The sequence below is a fragment of the Crocodylus siamensis genome, chromosome 4 (assembly GCF_052110815.1).
Source record: "Crocodylus siamensis isolate JL-2025a chromosome 4, ASM5211081v1, whole genome shotgun sequence".
NCBI lineage: Eukaryota > Metazoa > Chordata > Crocodylia > Crocodylidae > Crocodylus > Crocodylus siamensis.
The window spans coordinates 38,292,008-38,310,860 of NC_143398.1; the positions used below are offsets into that span (position 1 = coordinate 38,292,008).

General features: G+C 43.0%; 1 protein-coding gene across 4 annotated transcripts in view; it reads left to right on the forward strand.

Annotated features, from left to right (window-relative positions):
• TRABD (TraB domain containing) overlaps positions 1–18,853 on the forward strand; it is a 58,194-nt gene that overhangs the window by 6,215 nt on the left and 33,126 nt on the right. For 2 of the 4 annotated variants that reach the window (XM_090042150.1, XM_090042151.1), the window contains exons 2-5: positions 8,545–8,608; positions 10,764–10,845; positions 13,688–13,854; positions 14,806–14,946. In XM_090042150.1, the coding sequence (XP_089898276.1) occupies positions 8,585–8,608; positions 10,764–10,845; positions 13,688–13,854; positions 14,806–14,946 (414 nt within the window). In that variant the 5' untranslated portion in view covers positions 8,545–8,584. The remainder of the gene's footprint in view (positions 1–8,544; positions 8,609–10,763; positions 10,846–13,687; positions 13,855–14,805; positions 14,947–18,853) is intronic. The other 2 variants (XM_090042152.1, XM_090042153.1) reach the window with 1 other exon arrangement.

An 18,853-nucleotide genomic window follows, 5' to 3' on the forward strand; every position in this document is an offset into this window, starting at 1 on the left:
AATAGATATTTAACCCTTAGAAAAACAGATTAGCAAGCACTGACAAGATCTGTTCCTAGGTATGTTAAGTGCTGAGCCTTTTAAGGATGAGAGAAAAATGGATCTGCGTGTTTACTCGTGAAGATGTACTGAGTTTTAAAAGTGATACAGGACACAGGCCAGTGTGATGTCTCCTGAGGCAGTAATTCTCAACCAGAGTAATGTGGGGTGCTATGCAAACACCGGTGCATGATTCACAAGATAAACTTGGAGATTTCAAACAGGAATCCATGGTGTCAGAAGCAGAAAATTAGGGTTGGAATGGACCTCAGTAGGGCATCTAGCCCAAAGGCCTACTCAAAGCAGAACCATCCCCAACTAAACCATTCTGGCCAAGGCTTTGATTAACCAGGTGTTAAAATCTTCCAAGGATGCAGCTTCCACCACCTCTCTGGGTAACCTGTTCCAGTGCTTTATTACCCTCCAAGTGAGAATCTTCTTCCTAATATCTAAGCTAAACTTCCGTTGCTGCAATTTGAGACTGTTGCTCCCTGTTCTGTCACCTGCTGCTACTGAGAACTGCCTAGCTCCATCCCCTTTGTAACCACCCTTCAGGTATTAAAGGTTGCTATTAAATCCCCTCTCAGCCTTTTTTTCTCCAGACTAAATAAGCCCAGTGCCCTCAACCTCTCATAAGTTAGGTTCCCCAGCCCCCTAGCCATTTTTGTTGCCCTCTGCTGGACTCTCCAATTTGTCTACATCCTTCCTGTAGTGGAGGGGCCAAAACTGGACACAGTACTCCCAATGTGGCCTCACCAGTACTGAGTAGTGGGGGATAGTCACTTCCCTTGATCTGCTGGAAACACACATACCAATGCAGCCCAGTATGCTGTTAGCCTTCTTTGCAACAAGGATGCACTGCCTGCTCATATTCAACCAAGCTGTGGGCTGGTTGTAACCCCCCAGGTCCTTTTCTGCAGAGCTGCAGCTTAGCCAGTTACAGTACCCAGCATGTAGTAGTGCATAGAATTATTCTGTCCTAAGTGAACAACTTTGCACTTCTCATTGAACCTCATGAGATTTCTTTTTGTTCAGTTCTCCAATTTATCAAGGTCTCTGTGAATCTTAGCCTACACTCCATGTATCTACTACTGCCTCCCCACCCCCAGCTTGGAGTAATCTGTATAATTGCTGTAGGTGAACTCTGTCCCATCTTCTGGATCATGGATGAAGATATTGAACAAAACCAGCCCAAGGACCAACGCCTGGAACACTGCACTTGATAATGGCTGCCAACTAGACATTGAGCCATTGATTATACTACCCTTGCAGCCTAGCAATCTAGCCAGTTTTCTGTCCACCTTACTGTTCCTTCATCCAACCTGTACTTCCTTTGCTTGCTTGCAAGAATTTTGTGGGCAACTGTATCAAAAGCCTTGCTAAGGTCAAGGTATATCATGTCCACTGTTCTCCCCGCAGCCACAGAGCTGGTCATCTCAACCTAGAAAGCAATCAGGTTGGTCAGGTATGACTTGTCCTTGGTGAATCCATGTTGACTGTTCCTAATCAGCAGGAATGCTGGTTTTCTCTAATTAAATACCACCCCCAAAATTCTGTGATTTAAAAAAAAAAAAACACCCCAAAATCCACATTTTTCTATTATTAAAAAGAAGGGCCGCGATATATATAGGTATCAGTTGAACACAATGTTTTTATATATTTCCACTTTTAAAGTCATTTGGAAGCCTACTGGTGCCTTAATCATTGTAATAAAATAAATTCTAGATACCTATATATTTTGGCATTTGATTTTTGGTTTTCTATCATGGAAAATCAGAGCTCCCTCTGCCCCCTTCACTCACCAAAACGCAGGTCCTGCTGCAGCTGTCTCTCTCCTGCTGCTTTTTTTGCTGAGCAACCTTGATATGCTGGTGCCCTGCCCCCAACCTTGCTAGTGCCACTCACTGCCAAGCCACAGCCCCCCCAATCTCCCCCTGAGTCTTGCTGTTGCCCCTCACTCCTGACTCACAGCCCCCCTGGCCCTACCAGTGCCCCTCGCTCCTAACCTGCAGCCTCTTGGCCCTGCTGGTGCCCCTCGCTCCTGACCTGCTGCCCGCTAGCTCCTAGCATGTGGGGAAGAGAGGGAGTGTGGGCACAGGCACATGGCAGGGGAAAGGGGCAGCATATGCCCCCCAAGATTTCTGTGCCCACAGCAGGGCTTGGGGCTGCAGCCAGGCCAGATCAGCTCCGGGCAGGAACTGCCTCTGGCCCAGTGGGCAGGACCCAGTATGGGAGGAAGTGCTAAGCTTAGGTACCCCTTGCCCACCCAGCAGCAGTGGGGGCACAACTCTGCCTCACTGCTGCATCTTACCTTGGTAGCCATGGCAGTACAGTGCTCCTTCCCACGCTGGGTCCCACCCACTGGGCCACAGAGGCAGCTCCTGCCTGGCTACAGCCTCATGCCCTGCTGTGGATGCAGAAAACTTGGGGGGCAGCACATTCCTCTCCCCCCCCCGCAACATCACTTTGGCCCCCTCCATACCCCTCTGCCATGTCACCTGTAGCTCCCCACCTCCCCACCAAGTTGCCAGTAGTCTCCCCACCCACCTGATGCATTACCTGTGCCCCCTCCCCCCCATAGACTTACTTGGAGGGAGCTGCAGTAGGTGTTCTCCACCGCTGCCTGGCTGCTATGTGCATGTGCATGCACTTTGACCCCTTGTGTCCCACTCCCTGCAGCTCCTTGCAGGCTGGAACTCTGCCAGTCTACAAGGGGAAACCCACAGTCTCCTGCATTTTTCTCCTTTAAAGGAGAAAATCTGCATTTTTCAACAGCAAAGAGCAAGTGGGATCCCTGATAATCAGGTCATCTGCCAAGTGCTTAGAAATAGATTCCTTGAGAACCTGCTCCATGATTTTTCCAGGAACTGCGGTGAGGCTGACTGGTCTGAAGATACCCAGATTCTCCTCCTTCCCTTCCTTAAAGATGAGCACTATATTTGCCCTTTTCCAGTCATCTGGAACCTCTCCCAATTGCCATGCTTTTTCAAAGATAATGGCCAGCAGCTCTGCAAGTCACCTTGTTCAGCTCCTGCATCTTTGGGTGCATTGCATCTGGCCTAGTGGACTTGTACACATCCAGCTTTTCTAAGTAGTCCGTAACTTGTTCTTTTGCCACTCTTGGCTGCTCACCTCCTCCCCATACTGTGCTGTCATAGGTCATAGTTTGGGAGCTGACCTTGCCTGTACATTCTGAGGCAAAAAAGTCATTGATTATTTCAAAAGCTTTCTTGCTTGTTCCTTCTGAGTTCTTTGCAATAGAAGCATTTCTCTATTAGTTTCAATTAGTCAAGAAATTAATGAAAACTAAGAACAGATGTTTTTTGGGGAATGCTTTGAATCGAAAAAAGCTGAGATCCACTGCTCTGCAGTTGTACAATTGCAATTGTTTAAAGACTGGATCACTTTGCAAATTGAATATCTGGTTAATAATCTACGCCGGAGAAAAACTACAAGTTTGTAGTTAAGTGCAGTTTATATTGTGGCTTCAAGCTAGGAAAACATTGCTACATTTTCCAATAGTAGAATTTTAACTTACAAGCCTTACAGGGATCATCAGCTGTGCTAAGGTAAATTTAAATAGAGTCAATATGGCAAAGAAATAAGGTGATTTGAGATGTGTTTGCAGAATACCAGGGTGTTTTTGAAATCATGGGGTGTTTTTCAGAGAAAAGTGCCATAAAGATAAACTTGCAAGTACCGTCTGTAATGTGTACACTTCATAAAATTACCATAGCGTTAAGGGCTAAAGTAAGAGAGAACTGCAGTGTACAGAACAGCTGCAGGTTATAACAAAGCCTATAGGTAGGCTAATTCTATAGCAGTTGCAACTATGCCAGGGTGAGAAGACATAAAAACATATTTGAATCCAAGAGTTAGCAATAAAACACAGAAAGGAACACTTGTAATTGCCTGCAGTATAAGAATTATTAAGTTGGCAAAAGCTGAATTTTAACTGTTTTAGATTCCAGTAGTGAATTTTGGCAAGCACAGCTGGATGACTTTGTACATTCAACATACAATTCAGCAGAGTCAAGTTTATCTGACTTCACTTTGGCATCTGTTTAGCTTCTGAAGTGTATCAGAGTAATATAATAGGTATTTTGAAGGGCTGGAAGATGTTGAATAGCATCCTGGTATGGAGAAAATATCAGACAAGATTGGGGTGAGAAGCATAAAAGAGTTTTTAGTAAGTACTGTAAAAAAAATCTACGACTGAATAGGAACAGATACAAAGTGGCTTAGACCAAGAGAAAATATTTAAGATGTTACTGGACAAAAGAAGTAATAATGTAAAAGTTTCTGCAGTAACTGAATTGTTGACACTTGCAAAGCTAAATTGTAAAGATTTTTGGGAAGAGTTATTTACCTGGCTAAATTTAGTCTGCACATGTCAATAATAACAGTTCAGTTAAGACATCTGCTGGGGAGTTTGCCTAGGTTTATGGCATATAAACATTTTGAAGAATTACTTGGAAAGCACTGGTGCTACAGTATTTCATGTCAAAGAATAAGTTGCTGTGTTAGCTTTACTGGATTACAGGATATAATGATGCCAAAAGGGGCTCCTGTTGCTTATACCTCTAAACCTCTGATAGCAGGACTGTGCCCAGATAGAAAAAAATAAATGCTAGCAACAGTGGTTGATGTATGTGATTCTTATCAGTATACCCGTAGAAACAAAGTAGTTGGTGAAATGGACCACAAGCGTCTTGAAGCTATTTTTAGAAAACCTTTGTACAGTGTTCCACCCAGAGTTCAAAGATGGGTTCTCACACTCTAAGAAGTATTATCTGGAAGATGTCTACAGAGAGTAGAGTAGAAAAAAAAGAGTTAGCAATTGCTAAAGTCTTATCCAGAGCATACGTTTGAATGGCAGAGGGATAAATTCAGAGGGAGCTATTGATGCAGTATGTTTCATGTTGTCCAGTTTCCCAGTATTGGAACAGAAATTGAAGAAATGTCAAGCAGCTGCTGTAAATTATGTGCTCCTCCAGCACATAAAATGGAGTGTTTTGCAGGGATGATCAGATCAGATCTGGGGAAAGGTCTCCATTCTTATTGCTCATTTTGCAAGCTGGGCTTGTAAAAATGACAGATACTGAAGAGTCTCAGGAAAAAATAACTATTTATGAAAGTCACTTGGGAGCAGACTCATCTAAAAGGAGAGCTTAGATGCCGTTCGTTAGTTATGTATGTACAGTCAAATTGAGGATATAGTGCAGTCCTGAGAGAGATCTCAGAAATCGAAAGGAAATACTGATACTACATGAAGGCAGAAATACACTGGGTGTGTATTTTTTTTAAGTGTTAGCAGGTAATCTATCCTATTTTGGGTGTCTTTTATTCAAAATCTGTAGAAGTAGGGTTATCTCAAATGTCCCAGATATGTCTGTCATCAGAAACTGCAAATCTAGTTGCAGTATATGGCATGCCTGAAGAAGTAGTGAGAATGGACTACCATTTTGCTCCAGAGACTGTAAAACATTTGCAAAGCAATGGGATTTCATTCACAAAATAGCGAGTCTTTTATTCCTACAATTGAATGAAATTACAGAGAGTGCAATCACCATATTTAGTTGATTCCAAAACAAGGTTTTCTACCTCATTTAACATGGGCTGGGGTGGGGGAGGAGGGAGGGACGCAGTGGCCCTGGCCCTAAGATAGGGATTAAGATTTTGGAGCAGCATGATGTTTATACTGGGGAGTCACAGGAGGAAGATCTTTACAGAGACAGAAAGGATCTGTTGAGTACTAAAAGGATCGTACTGGGGAGGAGTAAAGAGGATGAACAAACTGAACCTCCTCAACATCTGAATTGGCAGTGCAAGAAATGTCAGATCAGCCTACTGAACCTTTTGAATCTTAAGTGGCACATTCAAAGAGAAAGGAGTTACCCTACCAGTCTACCCTGTTACCATCTCTAAAAGCAGAGTGATATAAAATTTGCTAGATACAGACACTAATTATTTTAGTTTTTTAAAAGAATTTAAATCGGTTTTTAAATTTTGCTCTTCGAAGGCGATAGAATGATGGTTGGATAGGAACCAAAGTTAGTCTGCATTTGTCATAGTAGGTAGGAAAGGTAGTAATAGGATGGGCTAGAACATTGGGGTCCAACCTTTTAGTCAGATGTGCCACAAATTAACCCTACACCCTCCCTTAGTGCCACTGAATCTTTTCTCCAAACTGATCTGCTGCTTTGCTCTCTGTTTCCTGCCCTATCTGCCACTGTGCTGCCCGTCTCCACCCGTCTATTGTGTCTTGCGCACAGAGGCTACAGGTGCCATTGGTGTCACACATGTTGCAGTTTGGCCACCCCTGGAGTAGACAAGCCAGTGACATATACTATATACATAGAATCATAGAAAATCAGGGTTGAAAGGGACCTCAGGAGGTCATCTAGTCCATATATTCCTTCAAATATAAGATGCCCTTGAATTAAAGATGCACCAGAATTTTCTGATAGTTATACAGTCAGGAAAGGGATTAATGTTAATTATAAATTTCATCCATGTATTATAGGTGTAGACATACAGTAGCACAGCATCTGGTGTGTAGTAACTACCCGTGTCCACCCATGTGCATTTCATGATAACTTGCCCTTCTTACTTTTGCGGTGTAGGATGGTATGAATTGGCTTTCATTTACCATGAAGTAAGAGCATGCAAATAGGCTGTTACCATGGAGCAGCTACTCCTTTATCTCTTGAGAATTGTGCCCCTGCCTAGGAATTGGTCAAAGCTCAGTCACAAAATTTACCTTTTGCTAACTCTTGATGCACAAGCAGCCATAACCCGTCTTCAACCATCTGTGATTGCAGTGTCAGTTGCTCAGAGTTTCAGAGATGTAAGTGGAAACAAATACAGTACACACAGTAGATCACCTTGGTGATGGTTTTGAAACCAGTTCCAGTTCCTGAATTTGTATCTGTTACATCCTTTGGCAACCAGATTTCAGCTGATGTGTCATGCTGGGTATGAGTAGCCTATAAATAGAAAAGACAGCAATTGAAGCTGAAATTACTGTGTTTGTAAACACTGCAACTTTATATTTGTAAATGTTAAAAAAAAATGTATCCATCTTAAAGGCCTAGAACTATTACATTTTTCACCATGAGGAAAGAGAGACGGGCATGTTGGTTGGTTTCACTTTCCTACTAGGTAGTCTCATAGGAACTCAAAGGCTAAATACAGATGGTCAAAAAGCCTGAAGCTGAATCAATTCAGTCTTTGCAGGTTAGTCTAAAATGCACAGATTAAATTGAAACAGAAGTGAACAGATATTTACCTTGGATTCAGGAAATGCAGCCACATGCCTGCAGTGGCTAAGGTCAGAAGCCCAGTGGGGTTGGGGGAGGGTGCTAAAGCACAGCTCTCTGGCTGTGTTTACTTACTCTTCCTGCTGCCCCAAAGGTGTTTGGGATTTGCAGTCCAGAATTACAGCAATGGGACTCTGCAGGATTGCTCATCACTTCCTTTTCCTGCTTCCAGGCACCTCTAGGATTACATTTTTTATTTACCCAGCAGTAAATTTGAGTGGGGGGGAAGGGGTGTTTAACCCCCCTCCCTGGCCCCAAACCCTAGCTGGGGTTTGCCTGGGAGGGCAGTTCTCCCTGTAGACTGGGCTGCATCCCTAGCTGGGCTTGCCTGCTCTCTGAAGCAGACATCATAGCCCAGCCCAGGGCTTGAAAGCATGCTGGGATGCTGGGGGCTGGGATTTAACTTGAACCAGGAAGTTTTATAAACCAGTTTGACCCAAATCAGTTAAGTCTGATAGGCTTATCTTAAACCACTTTTAGCCATTTTGAAACTAGTTTATATGCACTGAGCTTCTGCCCTGGCACCCTGGTTGAGAATCAGTGCTTTATGGTAACAGAAAACTGGTAAGGGGGTAGTAGTGCTATGTATGATGAGCAAGAGGCAAAACCTAGGCCATGAGTTTTCAACTTGCAGATTGTAACACCCTTCCTCTCAGTCCAAAGTGTTGGGTTATATTCACCATCTTCTTTTTAGCTGGTGGGGAGGGAAGTCCCTGAAGAGCATGCCTTTTTCTCTTGAATATTGGTTTGTCAGGGAGGAAGTTGAGAACACTAATGCAGTGGGGCTGCGTTTTTGCTGTAACCAAAAATCATTTCCCCCTACTACTCTGCTGACTGGTCCAGCCCTCATCCTTTTCATTGTGTGGGGTATTTTGGAGGAATTAGCTTATCTTTGTACATGGTAGAATGCAGGATTGCAGGGCTTCCAAATTCCCATTACTTCCCACTCCTACTTATCCATGTCTTCTTTGAGTCTCTATGAATATATTCAGTGAACATGTTTGTGTTGTATCATCTTCACTTTCTACCATATTTCTCCCATGTTTTGCATAGGAGGGATATAACACAAGACTGTTTAGTTTGTTTAAATTTATTTTAGCTCTTTATAGATGTTCCAGCCTTGCTAGTTGCAGTTCTTAATCTTATTTCCCTCTTCTCCCCTCCCCCCCCCTTATTTCTATAGGCCTTCTCTGGTTGGTGAAATTAAACAGCGCACTTCAGTGATGCAAGAGGACCAACAACCTGAGGTAAGGTTAAAAATAGGGGCTTCCCCTGGGAAAACTGACATGAGGTACTTAGTCTCAGAGTCAGCAAGCATATGCCTGGTATTGCCAGTCCCAGGCACTGAGAAGTCATGAATCATGCCACCCAAATATGAAATAAGCTTAAAAACCATGATGTCTTTTAATTTTCTTAAAAGTTCTTGAGGGTTTTTTATTTTATTTAGTTTTTGATCTTTTAGTGTTTGATTTGGGGCTCTAAAACTGCAACTATGAAATTCAGAGGTTTTGGGGGGTTTTGGAGACTCGGCTTTGTAGAATCGCACGCATTAAGCAGGGGCAGACTTTGACATGCACATATATTAAGCAGGGATTAGTCAACAGGGCATGCTTCTTGGCAGTGCTCGCAGGCGCATGAGTTAGTCCCAAGATAGACTTTAAGCACTTTGCTGAATCAAACTTGGATGCTTTTTTTCTGCCCTAAACTTCTTCCGATTCTCTTCAATTTTCCGTCTTCCAGCTCCATTCCCAGTTTCATATCCCAAGTCCCTTTAAATACTTTGCTATAGAAGGCTGTTTTGAGTGTGTGCACCTTTTTCCTTTTAATAAAAAAACCTGTTTAATGTGACAAAGCACTTCTCCCTAACTCAACCTCATTAGCCCACCAAAGTCATTGGATGTGGAAAACTTTTTTTTTCTGCCACCTGTTAGAGAAATATAATATGAAATGCTGTTGCTAATATTCGCGCACACGGTTCCTCTTGCTAGAAGTAGAGACTAGATATCTGTTGTGATTAGAGGCTGAATACATTCTGGATGAGAGATGGAATTGCGTCCAGTCTATAATGGGTAGATGATACATTGCATCAAATAATTTAAGTTTGATACTGCAGAGCTGCTCATCTTTCTCCATTTATGTGTAATTTAAAAATAGGTTAGATTACCCCACTGAAGGGGTAATCTGCTGAAGGGAGGGGAAAGATTTCACCTATAGTATTTTAAAACTGAGAGTTACTGACTTAAAGTTAAATTCAGGATGAACAGGATTTGGGAAGTTACACTTTGTTGCTGAAAGTTCTTAATAATCAGATGCATTTCATATGGCCTTGCTTTCAATTTTTTGAATTACGTGTAACATAAAACAACTTCCCACCTAACATTTTACATCCCTCAGAAGAGACTGTTTATCAAGTAAATACTGATTGCTATTGATGCCTTAACAGTACCTCTCATTTGGAAGGAACCTAGACTAATTATTGATCCACTTTCTGTTACTGGCTTGTGAACATAATGTTGATGAAGTATTCCAGGTCCTCCCAACAATTATTCTGATATAAATAATTCCTTGTCTAAACATGGTTCATATTTAAATTGGGCTTTAATTTCCCCCAGCAATATTTCTTGGTTTGCTTGAAGATTGGATCAGTAACAGAACTGTCTTGGGTGAATTCCCAACAGCACCTAAATTGTGTTCTACTTGTGCTAATTCTAAATGAGAAGAAGTTTGCTAATTAAAGGCAGTCCATAAATGTCTCAAGTGATGATATTTATGGGAAAAGCTTTGGACAGTTAATTCTAATCCTGGTAGGGGTTATAGGTGTACTCTACTTCACATCCTATTGACTTGGATTATTCATGTGCTTGAGTCAGTATGTGCATAAGTCTTCATTGGATGTATTAAAATGTGTATTTATGTTGAGTGAATATGGGTATTCTTATGGTAGCCTGATTTGCACTCTTATCAGTGTCCTCCTGGTTAGTGCTACTTTTAAAGCGGAGTGGTTGGTAGTTAAGTGTAATGTGTCCTCCCATATATCTCAATATTATTATAATCATCTGTGTATATTGGTTTCCAACACACAATTCTATAGCACCTTTAAAGAGCACAGTCTGCTGTATTATAATCTATAATCTGATTTTGTGTGCTCTGTTAGGTATAAATATTTCTTTCAAAAGAGGTTTGAAATATCTAGTCTTTAGTTGTATTTCTCTGTAGCATAGTTTTCTTGCTAACAAAAAACTGTTAAATAAAATCTCTTTGGTTTTCTAAACCCTGTTACTGTTTAAATTGTTCATTTGCTTGGATATTATACACGTTCAAAATAAGCAGGCTAAAAAATGGGAGAGGCCTATAACAGTATAATTGTAATTTCTGTTCTTTTTTAAAATTTCTTCCATGCAGGCTGCTGCAGAACCAAGGCCCTCCTCCTCCAGCATACCAGAAGATGGTCCGAAGGAGGCTTCCGTGCTATCGCAGAATATTTGTATGTGCTGAGTTTGATTAAAGTTTAAAAATCACCATGTTGGCCATAGCTTTAGATTATCAAGCTATACATTTACACTATTTCATTAGCAGAAATGTGATTATTAGTCCAAAGGGGAACTAATTACACCATTAAAAATGTAGGTCCATTTTCTCATGACTGACAAACATACAAGCAAAGTTGGGGGGAGGAGGCCGAATCAAAAAGTTTGATTTTTGTCAGTCTTCTAGTTTCATATCTTGAAACTACTACAGTAAAAGCTTTGTTATCCGGCATCCCCCGAGAATGGGGAATGCCAGATAACAAAATATGCCAGTTAATTGAGTGGCCCCAGCCGCCGCTTCTCCCGCTGCGTCTGGGGCGTCCCTCTGCCTGTCCCGCCTCATCGCCACCCGTCCTGCAGGCCCTGTGGGACAGGGAGGCGGGTCCCACACAGCCTCATGCAGCCTGTTATGCCCCCAGGCTGTGGGGGCTCAGCAGCGCAGGCTGCTTTGCCCCCGGCTGTGGGGACTCGGAGAAACCCTAAGTGCTGTAGTGGGCACTTCTGGTTTCACTTTATCTTACAAGCCAGCATGCCAGTTAGTAGAGCATGCCAGCTTGTAAAATGCAGCTTTTACTGTATAAACATATTCTGCTGTTGAGAACATAGATATACTCAGCCCTTATGTAGTCTGGGTCCTACTCGCTAAGCAGTATTTGGACATATACAGGCATGGGCATGGGAGCAGTGAAGGGTGCTGCAGAGGTGGCTGCATGTCCCAGTCCCAGCCTCCCCTCCTGCAGGATGGGCAAACCATGCCATAGAAGCAGCAGCCAGGGACTTCTTTTAAGTGCTCAAAACAGGTAAGAATCCCCTTTTCCCTCCCCTCCATGCTCGGCAACACCTCCCTACCCTCCCATTCCCTCTCCCCATTCACTGCTGCTGTCTCTGACTGACTCTGGGATGGGGGGGGGAGTCCCAGAATTCTCTCTTTTTAAACCTACTTACACCTCTGGACCTTATACTGCTGTCTCAGCCACTCCGGCCCTATTCCAACTAGGACAGTGGGAAGGCTGCACAGGGAGCCAGGTCTGGTTGAGGCAGCAGTAGCAGTGGTGGCAGCAGACAGGTTCCCCTCCCCTTGCCTGCTCCCAGACTGCCAAGAAATATCCTGGGAATTGGGCAGGAAGGAGGAACCTGCCTGCTGCCACTGTCCCTGGCTAAGCCCGTCCCCCACCTGGCGACAGTGGTAGTGGCCAATAGAGCAGGGGAGGGGACATGCTGCTGCACATGGAGGGGAAGGCGGGTGGAAATTCTTACCTGATTTTAGGGACTTAAAACAAGTCCTGAGTTGCTGCTTCTGTGGCATTGTCTGAAAGGAGGGGGTGCAGCCATATCACTGCACCCCTTCTGGATCCACCCCTGCATATGGATTTGATTTTCCATTCTGCCCCATGATATTAGTGATATATCACTAATGTCTTATGGTAGATGTTGTCTTATCACTATTGCTATAGCCAAAGTAAATTTTGTGTTGAAAGAGATAGGCGTGTAGGAGATAGGACAGACACATTTCAACTAGAAAATGTCCTATGAAGTTTAGAAAGGGGTCTTTACTAATCTAGTGGTCTGAGTACAGTGAATAACAATAGAAACTTCGAAGGAAATATGCCTGGATTTGGCTGTTTAGCTTCCCATGTGCTATTGTGCTGTATCAAATACCATGTATGAGATTCATGTTGATGTAACACATTTGGAAGTCAGAGATGCATTTTCCCAGCTTCCATGATTTTACAAATGTACCACATGGATCTGCAGTTTATCTGCATCTTGGACATCTCACCTACAGTCTGTTCCCTAATCCTTCTCTCCTGTGACTGCTATTATATTCCAGACTTTTGGCAGCTTGAAACTTGGCTGACTTGTAAAACAACTTGCCATAGAAGTATTTCCTATTGCCTTGTAAGAAAAAGTTGGTTGAAAAAATTAAACTATGCTTATTCACCCTTTCCAACTTTTTCTGATATACATTACATTTTAAAAAGCATCATTCAAAGGTTACTACTTTTACCATTGAACTCAATAGGAGTCCCTCTACCCCAGTTAATCAGACCTTCTGGCTCTTCACAGGCAGCTTTCATGAATCTGATGGATTTTACCTGTATCTTTATCAGTTAATGAGCATTTATATTGTATTATCAAATAATTCAGTTCTGAGAACTAGGGAAGAATCACAGGGTCAATTCTCAAGGAGCTGGACAAAACTGTACCGTATTTCATTTAAAGCTGTAGCGACCTTCAGTGTGTTTGAAGTTAAAAGCCTTAGATTAGCTGTTAGAGCCATTACAAGCACAGGCAGGTACCACATATACTTCTACAGCTACACAAGGAAACTTAACAGAATAACTGGACCAGTATAATTATGCTGCTGTTAAATGTCATGTGATGCATAGACACTCTTATTGTGAAGGGGGATGGGCAGGAGATGTCCCTCACTTTAGTTTGAGACATGTTATTGAGTGTGCTTTGCAATGTGCCCCTCTCCCCATCCTCCTGTTTTCACATTCCTCTTCTCTACCCTACATTTTGTGGCCTGTGTGTAGATCTTGTCCTAGTATCCAGAGGGATAGAAACATGAGGTTCTCTTGCATGTAGAGAGGCTGGGATTCATCCTTGGGGAAATAATCCCCAGATGTGGATCCACAATATTTATTGAAGCTTGGGAAAGAATCTAAGATTGCGCTGTTTAAAAAAAATCTATAGGTGACTGAATAGCCCAGGAAAATTAATATAACATTTTAAAAATTTTTCTGTTGTACTTGCAAACAGTTTGTTAGACATGTATACATTTTAACATTGTAGCAGATGCAGATGCTTTTAAAATTCTCTTGGAGGTGAAGATGAAGAAACGACAAAAGAAGCCCAATCTACCCTGCACTGTGACTGAACTTGTCACTGAGGAAGGTTCTAAAGTATATGTTGTTGGTACTGCCCACTTCAGCGACAGCAGCAAAAGAGATGTAGTGAAGGTAAATATACAGTTGGAGCTCTTCAACAGTGTTTTATGATATGTGCAGCTCACCACAACGAAGTAGATTAGTAGAATCTAGGTTTTTTGACCCAGCCCTGCACTTTAACCTCTAGGCTCCTGCCCTCCATTTAGCTTCTGGAACTAATAGATCCAAAGTGAAGTTGTAGGCCATGTTGTTTAAACAGTAAATAAGTTGGTGAAATAGACAACCTGCCAGTCCCAAATGTTATCAATATTTGGCCTATCAACAGATAATTATTCTGATCTGACACCAAATGATGCTATATCATGGGATGTGGGGGAGGGCCTTGTTGAGATGCAAAGCTTCAGATGGAAAGTGGAATTTTGGAATTTGTCCCATGTGCTGGATCAGTAGCCTGTGCAACTGGAATGTAAAAGCTCAGCATGCTTACCCCAAATTCGAGGAAGTAAATCTGACTGAGAACAGGTTTGAAGAGACCGCCCATTTCTGGAAGCTGACCTACTGGAATGCCATGCCAGGATGAATCCCCTCCCCAGTCCACCCCCAGTGATTCAAGCCATTGGGAAGACCTGGCCCACCAAAGACTGCAGCGTGAAAAGTTACAAATTGCCTTTTACAATGAATATTGTTAAATATAGGGGAAGAGTTAAAAAATCATATTTTCCTAATCCAAGTTTTACCCTAGCTTCCTGCCCCCAGGTAGCTGCTAGATAATACATGTTGCTGACTTCTTCCATTATTAGTCTTCAGACCAGCAGAGTAACTAACAGCATGTGATAATTCAAAACAATATCAGCTTCCTGAGGCCCTGCTTTCTTTCCCTTATTCTATTAATTGAAGATGGTTTGTGGAAGGGGCTCTGATTAAGTCTTGTACCTCTCAAATTACTCATATGAAAACATCGATATTGACTGCAATACCATTTCATCTTATCCAGGTTGGTGTAAATAAATCCATCTTTTTCAGACGATACAAGAAGTGCAGCCCGATGTGGTCGTGGTTGAGCTCTGCCAATACAGAGTTTCAATGTTAAAGATGGATGAAAAGACATTATTAAAAGAAGCCAAAGAAATCAATCTGGAGAAACTTCAGCAAGCTATAAAGCAGGTATGATTTCCTCAATGAAAATTAAATCAGTTTGTGCTAAAAGGTAGTTTATCACATTCCAGACAAATATGTCTGGAGCTGACTTCAGTGAGCCTTATAACCCTTCAGTCTTAATGTATGCATAAGCAAGGTCAACATAAAGGTTGTTACCAGCAGGGCTTTTCCTAGATAAGACATCCAGCTGGATGTCTTTACATGATGGAAGCCTAATTTTATGCCTTTAACAGTCTCTTGACACTTTTTAAAATGGAATTTTAACTCTACATTTGTATATACAGTATGCATTTCCTGTCCATTTAATGTTGGATGGCTCCTAGGTGGTGTGTTTTGTTACATTTCTCCTTCATTTTAGTTTTTTAAGTTTGTTTTTTCTTGATTCCTTTCTGCTTTGTCATTTAATGCTTTCTTAATCTTAGTATAGCTTGGCGCAGGACTTAAAAAATCCCAGTTATCACTTGAATTTATGTAGTGTAAGGTCATATATAACCTGACTGTTTCACAGTGTATAGATGCATATGCAAAATACAAGTTATTTTATTTGCTGCATTAAATCTGGAACTTGTGTTTAAGTTAATTATATGATGGACATCACAAAATGCTGCTTTAAAATCATAATGGCTTAGTTCTAACTTGTATGGGCTGCAGGTATTGGGTCAGTAATCAAACACGTATGGAATAAGTAAGTTGAATGGAGAAAATAATAATTTGCAGCAGATAGTAATTGCAACCTAAAAGCATCAAAGCATGTGCGTTAAAGATCTGGCCTAGAAGACTGCTTATGAGGCTAGAAATTTAGCAGCAGGATGACCAGTTGCAGGTATGAGTGCTGCCTTTTGTCCCACTGCCAGACTTCCAGCCCTGTGGGCCAGATGATATGGCAATGCACTCCCAGTCTAGCTATTTGGATGACAAGTGGCAGTGGTAATGGCCACAGTTCCCAGGAGATGACAGGTAATACTGCCAACCCTCATGCCACCACCAAATTTCCAGCCCCATTCAGAGTGCAGAGATGCATCATCTGGCCCATGTGCCTGCCTGCAGGACTGGGTATCTGATAGTGGTATGACTGGGGATTGCTGCAGCTCCCCCCATGGGTATCTGCACGGACCAAATGATATGGCTATTCACTTGGGACCTGCCCTGCAAACCAATTCTGGGCAGCTCATCCAGCATATAGTACCAGATGAGTTTGGCACCCTGGAATTTTATTAATGTGAGTTAGTCCCATTGACATTTCAAGGACTGGTCCTGAATTGGGATTTGCAGAATTTGGGCTCAGAGTAAAGAACATTTCATCTACTTGAAAGCACATGTAGTGATTAAAAAGCCAGTTATATTTTTTGTGGTTTCTCGATGATCTCTTTTTGACTCAGGCTGTTAGGCAGTAATTTGTCTTTCCTGTTTTGGATTGATGTAGTATCACAGACCAGGATAATGCAACATTTTTAAATGATGCATGAATTCTTTTTAAGGTAAAAATAGTTTGCCTCATAATAGTCACTAAAATAATGTAGTTGGAATGCAATCAAAGATTCACCGTGTAAGTTCTGAACAGCTAACCTGAGAACAATTTCAGTTTACTTTTTATTGTTTATATATATGAATGCAACAGTTCTTACTCTGCTACTTTGTTGAAAGAAAAAGCCAATGAAAATCAAGTAAACAACCTGATTTTAGACTGATGCAAATTCATGTTGGCAGCTTGGTAGTGTGATCAGTAGCTCCTGTCAGGAGTCAGGGTGACTGTACATGGAGCTGCTAGGCAGCACAGGCTCTGGGGCTAAAAACAGATGACTGGTTTATCCCAGGACAAAGACTTTAATCCTGGGATCCTACTGACTATAAGCCTATTGTCCCATTTTAAATATCCAAATTAATACTTTGCCCCAGGACAATTGAAGTTAATTGCCATTCAAGCTTCATGTGTAAAGGAGCCTGTTTTGATGCGAGTCAACTCTGGGATCAGTTATCTGTATTTCATAGATTTCATAGACATTAGGGCTGGAAGGGACCTCGGGAGATCATCGAGTCCAGCCCCCCGCCCAAAGGGCAGGAAGTCAGCTGGGGTCATAGGATCCCAGCAAGATAAGCATCCAATTTGCTCTTGAAGGTGTTCAATGTAGGTGCTTGAACCACCTCCGCTGGCAGACTGTTCCAGACCTTAGGGGCTCAGACAGGAAAGAAATTCTTCCTTATGTCCAGCCTGAAACGGTCTTGCAGGAGTTTGTGACCGTTCGACCTCGTCATCCCTTGGGGCGCTCTGGTGAACAGACGTTCCCCCAGATCCTGGTGGTCACCCCTGATAAACTTCTAGGTGGCCATCAGATCACCCCTGAGCCTGCGCTTTTCCAGGCTAAAGAGTCCCATGGCTCTCAGCCTGTCATCATAAGATCTGTTTTCCTGACCTCTGATCATGCACGTGTCTCTCCTCTGGACTCTCTCAAGCTTCTCCACATCCTTTTTGAATTGTGGAGCCCAAAACTGGACGCAGTACTCCAGCTGCGGCCTCACCAAGGCCGAGTACAAGGAGTGAATGACGTCCCGGGATTTGCTCGAGAAGCATCTATGGATGCATGCCAGCATTTTGGTCGCTTTACTAGCCGCAGCATCGCATTGGAGGCTCATGTTCATCTTGTGGTCAATGATGACCCCCAAGTCTTTTTCTTCTGTAGTGCTAACCAACGTAGCACTGCCGAGCCTATAAGGGTGCTGCAGGTTTTTCCTCCCAAGGTGGAGAACCTTGCATTTTTCGGTGTTAAACACCATCAGGTTCTCGTCTGCCCATTTGCTGAGCTTGTCCAGGTCAGTCTGGATCACCCGCCTCTCTTCTGGCATGGATGCTTTGCCCCAAAGTTTGGTGTCATCGGCGAACTTAGCCAGTCCACTCCTGACTCCAATGTCCACATCGTTAATGAAGATGTTGAACAGTATGGGTCCCAGGACAGAGCCTTGAGGGACCCCACTGGTTACAGGGCACCATGATGAGTGACTGCCATCAATCACAACCCTCTGGGTCCGACCACGAAGCCAATTTCCCAGCCAGCGGATCGTGGTGGAGCCAAGGCCACAACTGGGCAGTTTGGCCAAGAGGTGATCATGGGATACCAGATCAAAAGCTTTTTTGAAGTCAAGATATATGACATCAATCTCTTCTCCCTTGTCCAGGTGATAGGTCACCTGGTCATAGAAGGAAATGAGATTGGTCAAACAAGACCTACCCGCAACAAACCTGTGCTGGCTATCCCTTAGAATGTTAGCCTGGGCCAGTCCCTCAAGGATGGCCTCCTTAATAAACTTTTCTAAGATCTTCCCCAGGATAGAAGTCAGGCTAATGGGCCTGTAGTTAGCCGGATCCACTCTCCTCCCTTTCTTGAAGATCGGCACCACATTGGCCTTCTTCCAGTCTTCGGGCACTACACCAGTCTGTGGTACAGGGTTCTCCTTCTATGGACCAAGTTCATAGCATACGCCAGGGGATCTTTGTATCCAGAGGTGGCATTGGGGAAGTCATACAAACCATGTAATTGCATGGAGCCTTGAGTTGATCAGAAGTGTAACTGGCCAGTACTGTGCCCTGGGTAGTGGCTGCACATGGTCCTGGAACAGCAGCCGGGGAGAGTGCTGCTGGGGGAAATGTCACCTTGTTTTTGCCTCTATCATGTGCATTGAGCTGCCAGAAAGTTCCGCTTTTAGCTGTGAATAAGGTGACATCTCCTTCAGCAGCAGCAACCCACCAGCTGCTGTTTCCCCATCACACACCACTGCTGCTTGTCTGCCTTCCTATTACTGGATCTGGAGCTGCTACAGAGAAGGAGTACTCCTCCCTGTTTAGGTGGAGCCTGGGATGCATGCCTCACTCACCGAGCCATTGCTACACTAGTTTTCTTATCATGTGGTTTTCTAGTAA